This window comes from Marmota marmota, unplaced genomic scaffold (genome assembly GCF_001458135.2).
Source record: "Marmota marmota marmota unplaced genomic scaffold, marMar, whole genome shotgun sequence".
In the NCBI taxonomy this organism is placed as follows: Eukaryota; Metazoa; Chordata; class Mammalia; order Rodentia; family Sciuridae; genus Marmota; species Marmota marmota.
In genome coordinates, this window is record NW_025999999.1 from 7,866,382 (window position 1) to 7,876,320 (window position 9,939).

At 45.0% G+C, this 9,939-nt stretch overlaps 1 protein-coding gene and 1 non-coding gene across 15 annotated transcripts in view; one reads left to right on the forward strand and one right to left on the reverse strand.

The window, feature by feature from the left end:
• The first annotated feature begins 2,869 nt into the window (after positions 1-2,869).
• The window catches only part of Sufu (SUFU negative regulator of hedgehog signaling), a 120,045-nt gene continuing 112,975 nt past the window's right edge, over positions 2,870-9,939 (forward strand). For 7 of the 14 annotated variants that reach the window (XR_007349136.1, XR_007349135.1, XM_048807241.1 and 4 more), the window contains exons 1-2: positions 2,873-3,255; positions 7,585-7,719. Coding sequence is in view for 8 of the 14 variants with exons in the window: in XM_048807241.1 (XP_048663198.1) it covers positions 3,074-3,255; positions 7,585-7,719 (317 nt within the window). In the remaining 6 variants the exon portion in view is untranslated. Of the gene's footprint in view, positions 3,256-7,584; positions 7,720-9,939 lie in introns of all 14 variants that reach the window. The other 7 variants (XR_007349132.1, XR_007349134.1, XR_007349131.1 and 4 more) reach the window with 2 other exon arrangements.
• On the reverse strand, positions 6,489-6,561 carry Trnaa-agc. Its single transcript has one exon. It is a non-coding gene; the product is annotated as a tRNA-Ala (tRNA).

The window sequence follows — 9,939 nt, forward strand, 5'->3', positions numbered from 1 at the left end:
CTCCAGTTTGCACTGGGGCCCCGCCTAGTTTAAGAGACTGAGTGTCGCATTTCCGAAGCACAGTGTCCTGGTAGTACCAATAGGTTAGAGAAATGAGGTAATGGTTGTGATGCACTCCTGGATCTGTAGTCCCTTTGAAGGAGTTCACAATGCATGCTTAAGTATGTAGTCTTCTCGACTACATGTGTGTAGTTGGGATTGGATTCTACAAATCAGTCTTAACACTCCCCACCCACCCCTTTTTAAATTATCATTTTATAATGATTGAACTCAGGGGCGCTTTACCACTGGGCTACAGCCTCAGTCCGCCCCAGCCCTCCGCTTCATTATTATTATTATTATTATTATTATTATTATTATTATTATTATTATATGTGTGTGTGTGTGTGTGTGTGTGCGCGCGCGCGCGCACACACACGCGCGCACTGGAGACTGAACCCAGGGCCTTGTGCATGCAAGGCAAGCTCTCTATCAACTGAACTATATCCCCAGCCTGTCCCCAGCTTTTTGAGACAGGCTTTCCCTAAGTTGCTTAGCGCCTCACTAAGTTGCTGAGCCTGGCCTCGAATTTGTGATCCTCCAGCCTCAGACTCCGGAGTCGCTGGGATAATGGCCTTCCACTCCCGGCTCCCCATTCCTTCTTTTGGACAATTTTAGGTTTCTATATTTTTATTTGGGTATATAAGTATATAACATCTCCTAATGAAGTGGCACCCCCTTTCTCCACAGAAAAGCCCTCTTCACCATGGCTAATTTTAGGACTGTCAGCAAAAGAGTCCATTGTAGATAAACTTCCTATTTTCCTGTCACCCTGTTTACTTGGCCACTGGCCAAGAAGATACCAGCACTCCAGGTGCTGGACACTCCCTTACTAGTTTTCACAAACGTATCCAGTATAGTACTTTAAAGAAATGTGCAAACAAGGCTTTGAGCTGGGCTTCACAGAGATGTCTACATTTTTAAGATAAGTTACAAATGGGCCCATGGTAACAGCTGGCAGGGGGAAGAAAGAAAGGGGAGATAAAGCTCTCCCCTTCTCAGGTATTGTCCTTGAAGAGTTAACTTGCCCAGAACAGTGAAAGCAAAAGCTGCTTTTATGTGAACTTCTGCAGACTGTGAACTTCTGAGCCCCTCCCCTTACACACTGGTTATAAAACTCTGAAACTCCCTGAACTCGGGGTTCAGGGGATTGATTGATTACAGCAAAGGCTGTACCCTCTGAACCTGGCTGCAGCCAAATAAAACTGTTTCCTGCTATCTTCGTGCCTTGCCTGTTTGTCCCTACAACACTAGTATCTTACACTCAAAGGAAATTCTAGCAAACAAACATACATGGAGGAAAAACATATTCCTAAAACAAAGAAAAATATAGAGCATAAGAAAAATACAAAGAAAAAAGAACATTGTACATTATCACCTCTTTTCACACTTCTTCCTGAATAGGGGTACACTTTGTAACAGGCAAACATTGTCTGAGTTGTTGTTTTGTTTTGGTACCAGGGATTGAACTAAGGGGCACTAAACCACTGAAGCACACCCCCAGCCTTTTTTCATTTTTTGAGACAGGGCCTTTCTAAGTTGTTGAGGTTGGCTTTTTTTTTTTTTTTTTTAAAGAAAGAGTGAGAGAGAGAGTGAGAAAGAGAGAGAGAATTTTAATATTTATTTATATTTTTTAGTATTTGGCAGACACAACATCTTTGTCTGTATGTGGTGCTGAGGATGGAACCCGGGCCGCACGCATGCCAGGCGAGCATGCTACCGCTTGAGCCACATCCCCAGCCCCTTGAGGTTGGCTTTGAACTTGTGATCTTTCTGCCTTCTCCTCCCCAGCAGCTGGGTTTACAGGCATATGTCATGGGGTTCGATTTTTATGTGTTTTGTCTTTTTTTTTTTTTTTTTCCTTTTTGGTACCGGGGATTGAAAGTAGAGGGCGCTTAATCACTGAGCCACATTCCCCAGCCATTTTTCATTTATGTATTTTAAAAACTTTTTAGAAATTTTTATTTGTTGAGAGACCTTTGTTTATATGTGGAGCTGAGAATTGACTCAGACATGCCAGGCAAGCGTGCTACTGCTGAGCCACAGCCCTAGCCACTTATTTTTAAATTTTGAAACAGGGTCTTTTAAGTAGACCTTAAGGCAAATTGTTGAGGCTGGCTTTGAACTTGCGATCCTCCATGCCTCAGTCTTCTGGAGTTGCAGGAATTACAGGGTGCACCACCAGCACGCCCAGCTAGGGAGTGCATTTGAAACTACTGGTAGGATGACTAAAACATCGTCTAAGGGTTTGGGAACTGCACCAGCATCTCTTTAATTTTTATGAGTTGGATTGACCCTGATGGGTGAGAAAATGGAGGTGAAGAGAAGTTATGTGTCCAATGTTTTCAAAAGAGCCTACTTCATTTTTCTCTGGATTATTCTTCCTTTCAAGTTGCAGGGGTTCTTTTATCAGTAGCACCAGTGAATATTAAGCTTTATAATCTATAACAAGCCAAGGCCAGGGAGGCCCTAGGTATGATCCTCAGCATTGGGAAAAAAAAATCTGTTAACACTAATGCCAAACGAACGAATGCACCAATCCATTTTAGATTTGTGTTTAAATTGTCAGCAGGCATGTCAGCAAAACAGTGACAAGCACTTTGTCGACGCATTTCCCAGTGCTTTCGTGGGACCCTAGCACTTATAAAAGATGCTTGATCCCTATTTAAACCAGGGTTCCTCCTAACACTAGGGGGAGACCAAGAGCCTTGGGATACAGGGATAGGGAGGCGGAGCTTGTTGTCAATTCACGCCTTCCCCACCTGTGATTGGCAAAACATTAGCCAATAGGTGCCAGGACAGGGCGCGCCGCGCCCCGCCCCCTCGAGCTCCCTGCGGCCCCGAGGCACCCTCTGGCAGACTCCGAGGCGGCGACGGCTTGGGCGGACAGTGCACCGTGCGCAGGCGCAGAGCCAGACCTCGCTGCAGCCCCCGTCGCCACCGGGAGTCGCACCCACCGAGTCAGCCCTCTGGCCGGTCAGTACGCTCGCCCTCCTCCGCCCTCCCAGGTTTCCACAGTGCCCTACGCACCCAGATGGCGGAGCTGCGGCCTAGCGGCGCCCCCGGCCCCACCGCGCCCCCGGCCCCTGGCCCTACTGCCCCTCCGGCCTTCGCCTCGCTCTTCCCTCCGGGACTGCACGCCATCTACGGAGAGTGCCGCCGCCTTTACCCTGACCAGCCGAACCCCCTCCAGGTTACCGCTATCGTCAAGTACTGGTATGCCCAGGGCCGCGGGGAGGACAGTGGCGGGCTGGGAAGGCTTAGAGCGCCGGGAGCGAAGTAATTTGCGGGAGTGGGAGGAGGTGGAGGGGAGGTGAATGGTTAAGGCACTTGGAAGGAGGGCTTCCTGCTGCGAGAGAATGAGTTAAGGCCGAAGTTAGGAATGGGGACAAAGGGGTTAACGGAACCTGTGGGTAGAGAAGGGTTAACCGAGATTAAGAGAACAGAGTGAGAACTGGGGGTGTGTGTTGGAGCAGAGGGGGAACGGTATGAGAGGGAATTGTAAACGTGGTGAAAGGAGGGGGCACCTTTAGGGGATCATTAGTGGGCGAGGGGAAGCCAAGGGGGGCGGCTGAAGTGGGATGGGGGAGGCGAGGCGGGGCCTGGGGAGCATATTAGAGGGCTCTGGAGGAGCGAGGCTGGAGAAGCTCACACTGCATGGGCTAAGAGCGAGTCTGGGGGTCCTGGGACTGTCTTTGGGTTACAAGCCGAGCAGGATGAGAGCGCTGTTCTTGTAAGGAGATGAAGAGGAGGTCTCCTTTTGATACCTTCGGGATGAACTCCGGAGTCGTATCATTGTAAAGCTATTGCTTTTGAGTTTGATGGAGCAACTCTTCCTGATAAACTTTTTGCTTACTCTGCACAGTTCTCTTTCTCTCTGCAGAACTTCCTTTTGGCTTTGCAGCTCCTTTGCTTTGAGACATTAGTGAATATCAGGAGCAGAGAGCCATGGTTTAACTCAGGATTGAAGGAACCTCAGCTTCCCATTTCCAGTGGGAAGTAAATAATGGAGAGACCTGGCTAGTGGGCAGGGAAGAAAGAAGTGCCCTGGGACATTAAACGAAGCTGCTTCTCCACAGCTTTAGAACTGAGGCAGCAGTTTCACTGGGAAGCCCAGGGTAACCTTCAAGTCACTCTCTTAAGGGCCATTTTGCTGATGGGCTGCTCTTGGGGTAGTTTACCATTGTTTACAAACTGTTTTTACTTCAGCCTTCAGACAAAACAGGTGTTATGAAGACTGAAAAACAGCCTGTCCTCTGGTCTTTGTGGACCAAAAGTTGACTGAGGAACTGGTTGAATCTGTCCAAGACCACATTCATGCAGACACTGTTTTAAAAGTCCTCTTTCAGGGGGTACTAAAGGTCTTTCAGGCAGGTTCTTGGCTGATGGCAGAGAGTAGACCTGATGGGAGAAGTGGATGTCTTTGTTGGCTACCTCTCCTTTTAGGACTGAGTCTTCTGCATGACCACCTCTTATTGCCTCTGGAGATGACAGTCATTAGGCTGTATAGGGCTCAGGCCATCAGAGAGAATGTGGAGAAGGCTGACAATGTGAAGGGCCTGGAAATCAGCCACCTGCTAAGGAGGAGCCATAGGGAGCACCCTTTTCTGTCCTGGTAGCCCAGAGGAAGTGTGGCGGGAAGACCAGTTCTCTCTGGCAAACTGTTCTTTAGGTGAGAGGAGTTTTTGAAGAGTGCTTCTGAATGGAAAGTAGCTCTTGCTAACTTAATCACCTGTTCTAATTGCACCTCTGTATCTAACTGTGTTGTGATGAACTTGTCTGTGTCATGAGAAAAGTAGGGCTGGCTCTGCATGTTTTTTGTTCGGGTCTCATTTGAGAGTGGGAAATCCCTACACAGGGCAACTGTTTTTATGTCCCTAAGTGGTCATCAGGGTTAGAATTGTGTGTAAAAGGTATTGAAGCACCATGCAAAGAACTAAGAACAGTTAGTATTACTAATACAGCAGTATTTTTAATTCCTGCAGCAGGCTTTTTAGCCAGGCCATCTTTAGAGATGGGCCAGCATGCAATTTCAAATAAGGGGGATTGTGTAGCACTTTGTGAAATTAGAAATTCCACCTAGATGCAGAAAAATCTGAGAATAGTTCAGTGTGTGGTTCTTTCTAAGATTCAGAGGGAGGGGTGGAATTTACAAAATTAAGATACTGAAATTAATTCATATCCCTTATATTTCGCATCATCCTCTTTAGCTCTTGTAGGAGGATGACTGATCCAGGCTGCCTGGGTCTGGCTATGGCCCAGGGTGCCTTGGAATTATTTTTACAGTAAAGGGGTGGCTCTTTGGAAGTCGTCCCTGACCAACAGGGACATTTTGGTTGAAAACTGAGACTTTGATTAGCAAGTATCAAAGCAGAAAGGCAGAGCCTATGCCCTGGCTCCATGCCAATCTTGCAACTGCCCTGTGGAGAAAAGTCAGATGTTTGAGGAATTAGGGTGAAGGATACTCTGGGCCCCTGGATAATATTTGTTTCCAAGTGCAAAATTGATTGTTTTCCACATACTCACCTGAGTCTGAGTATTAGAATAGAACACTCATAGCTTGGCAATAGGGGCTAACTTTGTTGGATACTTGGTCATTCCTTGACTCTTAGTAAACTTTTTCTTAATGTGACATCCTCCTGGGAAACTTGGTGGGCAGGAGTACTGCAGTGGTGTGGCAGTTGGAGCAGGGAATAGTGAACACAGTTTCACTGCTTGTTGCTGGATGGTCCTAGGCTGTAGGAGGGGCACCAATGGGAATTTGCAGCAAGAAACTAGAGCAGATGTGGGACTTGTAGTCACCTTCAACTGTTCTGGGGTTCTGCAGCTGTAATGGGGTTCTTCCAGGGATATCTACCCTTTTCTTTCTTCCTTCCCCCTGCAAACTTTTCTAAACCCAGTCATGGAATTAGGCACATGAAATCCTAACTGAATGAGTTAGGAAAAGGGAAGATTTTTCCCTTTTCCTAACTCATTCAGTTGAGATTCTAAGCTATTTGCAATAACTTTCTTATAAGTTCTATAAATAACATCTTTCCTAGCAGAAAAAAATGAGGATTTCTACAAAGGCAAATTATATCCTGACAAAGAGGATAAAACAGTACCTACTGTGTGTGTGTGTGTGTGTGTGTGTGTGCGTGCGTGCGTGCACGCTGCTGGGTGTTGAACTCAGGGCTGTACTACTGAACTACATCCTCAGCCCAACCTATTGGTTTTAAATAGTGTAAAATTGCATGGTACTGGCACCCATAGTGGAATTACCTGCCTGTGTCTTCTGTTTGGTCATTAGTTTCCCTTCAGTAACTAATACACCTGCAGAGTACACTCTATCAGAGTCTCAGGAGCCAGCAAGTTTTTGCAGCCCGTGGGATGGTCAGGTATTTTTTTTAAAATATCTATTTTTTTAGTTGTAGTTGGATACAATATCTTTAATTAATTTATTTATTTTTATGTGGTGCTGAGGATCGAACCCAGGGCCTCGCCCATGCTAGGGGAGCGCTCTACCACTGAGCCACAACCCCAGCTCCCCGCCCCCCCATGGTCAGGTATTTGAGGCAGCTCAAAAGCAGCATTTGTGGCTAAATGCAGACTTCCTTCTGCTGATGGTTTCCATTTAGTCAGTTTTTCAAGTCTACCAAGTGTCCCTGTCCATTCTGAAGATTTTTTTTTAAAGCACTAATTATGCTACTAAAGGGAACCTTTATTGAATTAAATTCTCAGAGTGAAATAATGACTGAATCTCTTCCTCAATTACTTCTCTGTTGAAATTGTGAGAGAAATTTAATGTGGTCCTCAGGGCCCCAAGTCATTTAATGTCCCAGCTCTCTCTTTGAGGCAGCAGTCTCCTGGGATTATCGGGATGCAGGCACTCACAGGGCTCAGCCTGCTTCTGCTGCAGTGCTCTGTGCAGAGCTGCGCTAGCCTAAGTTTGGCCTTTGTCACTTACAATGATAAAAGACCAGCTTTGGTCTATGGGGTGCAGGGCAGGGTGTGCTTGGACTAGAGGCTTTTGGTTTGTTTAGAACAAACTGTAATTAACATAGGGCACAATATAGTCTTTCAGGAATTAGCTGTCTAAGAGGCAGGACTGGAGCACAGCCTCTGCTTCCAGGAACAATGCCCATTGGGGATGCTCCGGATGGTCATTCAACAGAGGCCAATTGATTGACTGATGTACCTCTTGCCTTGAAGCTTGGCATGTTTACAGGCACCATAGAAGAAGAGTTAATCCCTGCCAATCCCATTTGGGATCAGTAATTTGAAACAGGAGAAAACAAAATGGGCAACCACCCAGTCTGTTTTATTTCTAAAAGAGGCCCTGCCTGTTGGAGGTAAGAGAATGGAGCTTCTTGTACATGGGGAATTGGGCAGCCTCAGCTGCTTATCCCTTGGTCTCATCCTCAGAGAGGTGTAGCCTCCCCTTAGTTATCTTTTGTCCCAGATTCTTCCAGGATGGGGCCTTTGAGTTGCAAAGCAGAGCCCCTCAGTTTGACATTGTCTGGTTTCCAGGATCATACTGACACCCCTGTCTTTTGTCTTTTTCAGGTTGGGTGGCCCAGACCCCTTGGACTATGTTAGCATGTACAGGAACATGGGGAGCCCTTCTGCCAACATTCCTGAACATTGGCACTACATCAGCTTTGGCCTGAGTGATCTCTATGGTGACAACAGAGTCCATGAGTGAGTGTATCCCATCAGTCTACCCTCCACCTGCCATTCCTTATCCTTGAGCCTTATTTCTGAGGTTTTCCTGAGTAGGGGTGATAATGTCAATGCTGTGAGGTTGACACTTCTCAGGCGGCACTTCTCTGCTTATATCTATTTGTGCTGTGGTGGTGTAGGCTAGCACCTGAGCACTGTTCCTCTGATGTAGGAAAGTATTGATGATGAGCAAGAGTTCCAAAACCATTAGGTTTTTCCAAGTTTGCTATAGAGTTTAGGCTTTGAGGATAGGCAGCGTGGCTCTGACTCAAAACTTGGGCTGATGCCTCTGTTTTCTCCCACCCCGACCAGCTTAATATGAAAAATTTTAAACACAAAGCAAAATTGGATTTTGCAACAAGCACTCGTATAGCCACAATCCAGATTCCACCATTAACCTTTTACTGTGTTTGCTTTTTTACAAATATATTTATCTATCCCTTTATCCATCTTATTTACTTCATGTATTTATTTATTTGTTTTCTGTGTTTTTTTGTTTTGTTTTGAGATAAGGTCTTGCTTTGTTTATTCAGGATAGCCTCCAGCTTGTGGGTTCAAGGGATTGTCCCACTTTAGCTTTCTAAGAAGTTGGGACTATAAATGTGTGCCATAGCACCCAGCTTTACCTACTTCCCTTATATTTGCATAATCTGTGCTTGGATTATCCACAGCATGTGTTTTCTCCTGGTCTGTTTCCAGTTGCTGCCTTGCACACTTTTACATTGTACCTACCACCCATCTTTCCCTTTATAATCAATTAATTTGTGTTTAGAGAAAGCAAACACATTTCATTTTAATTCCAAGGTAAATATAATCAAGTTAGTATTAAGTTCTCTAAAATAACAGCTGTAATTGGAATCATTATAAAAAGTAACAATACAGTCAGGTGTAGTGGCACACACCTGTAATCCTTCACTTTGGAGGATTATGCAGGAAGATTGCAGGTTCAAGGCCAGCCTGGGCAATTTAGTGACACCATCTCTCAAGATAAAAAAATAAAAATAAAAAAGGCTGGGGATATAGCTCAATGGTGGCTACTGGGTTCAATCCTCAGTATTAAAAAAAAAGATAACATTTATTAAGTACTGTGATTAGGGGCTAGCTATTCTTTTTTTTAAAGAGAGAGAGAGAGGGAGAGAGAGAGAGAGAGAATTTTAATATTTATTTTTTAGTTTTTGGCGGACATAACATCTTTGTTTGTATGTGGTGCTGAGGATCGAACCCGGGCCGCAGGCATGCCAGGCGAGCGCACTACCGCTTGAGCCACATCCCCAGCCCGGCTAGCTATTCTTCTAGTGACTTTATATGTTACTATTGAATTTAATTTTCACATTAACACTATAAAACTGATAGATGGTTTGCACATAAAGAAACTGAGACACAAAGAAGTTCTTTTAACTGGAAGAGCCAGGACTTGAATGCAGGCGGTCTTGCTCTAGAATCCATATCCTTGTTTTTTCTTTTTCTTTCTTTCTTTTTTTTCTTTTCTTTTTTTTTTTTTGTGAAGCTGGGGATCAAACCCATGGTCTTGCACATAGTAGGCAAGTGTGTGACCACTGAGCTACTTCCCTAGCCCTGAGAGTCCATATACTCTTCCCGCTGCCACTACCCCTAGTATTGAGGATTGAACCCAGGAGTGCTTTACCACTAAGCCATATCCCAACCCTTTTTATTTTTATTTTTTAATTTTGAGACAGTATCTTACCAAATTGCTGAGCTGCCCTCAAACTTGTTATCCTCCTACCTTAGCCTCCCAATTTGCTGGGATTGCAAGCATGTTTTACTGTATCTGGCTATTGTCTCTCTCTCATAGATGGAGAAACTGACTCTCTCTCAAAGTCTGAGCTTATAACCACTGGGCTATACCAACTCTGACTATAGGCCTAACCCTGTTATTAAGCTCAGAGGCCCAGGCCTCATCTCCTACTGATTACATGTTGGGAGCAACATCTGGGTCTACCTTTTCAGCTTTCCAATGGATCCTTTGTAGTATCAGCAAAAGGCTTTGGGAACAGGGACTTAATCATCCCCAAATGGGAACCCTGCATTACAATATTAATAATGGAGATAGAATAGTAAATAGGTGTGGTAAATAAAGAAACCGTGCTGGATTTTAATTTATATTTTTAATAAGAATCTACAGAGACTTATTTAGTGTAGCTGGCCTGTACCTTTTTTTTTTTTTTTTTTTTTTTTTTT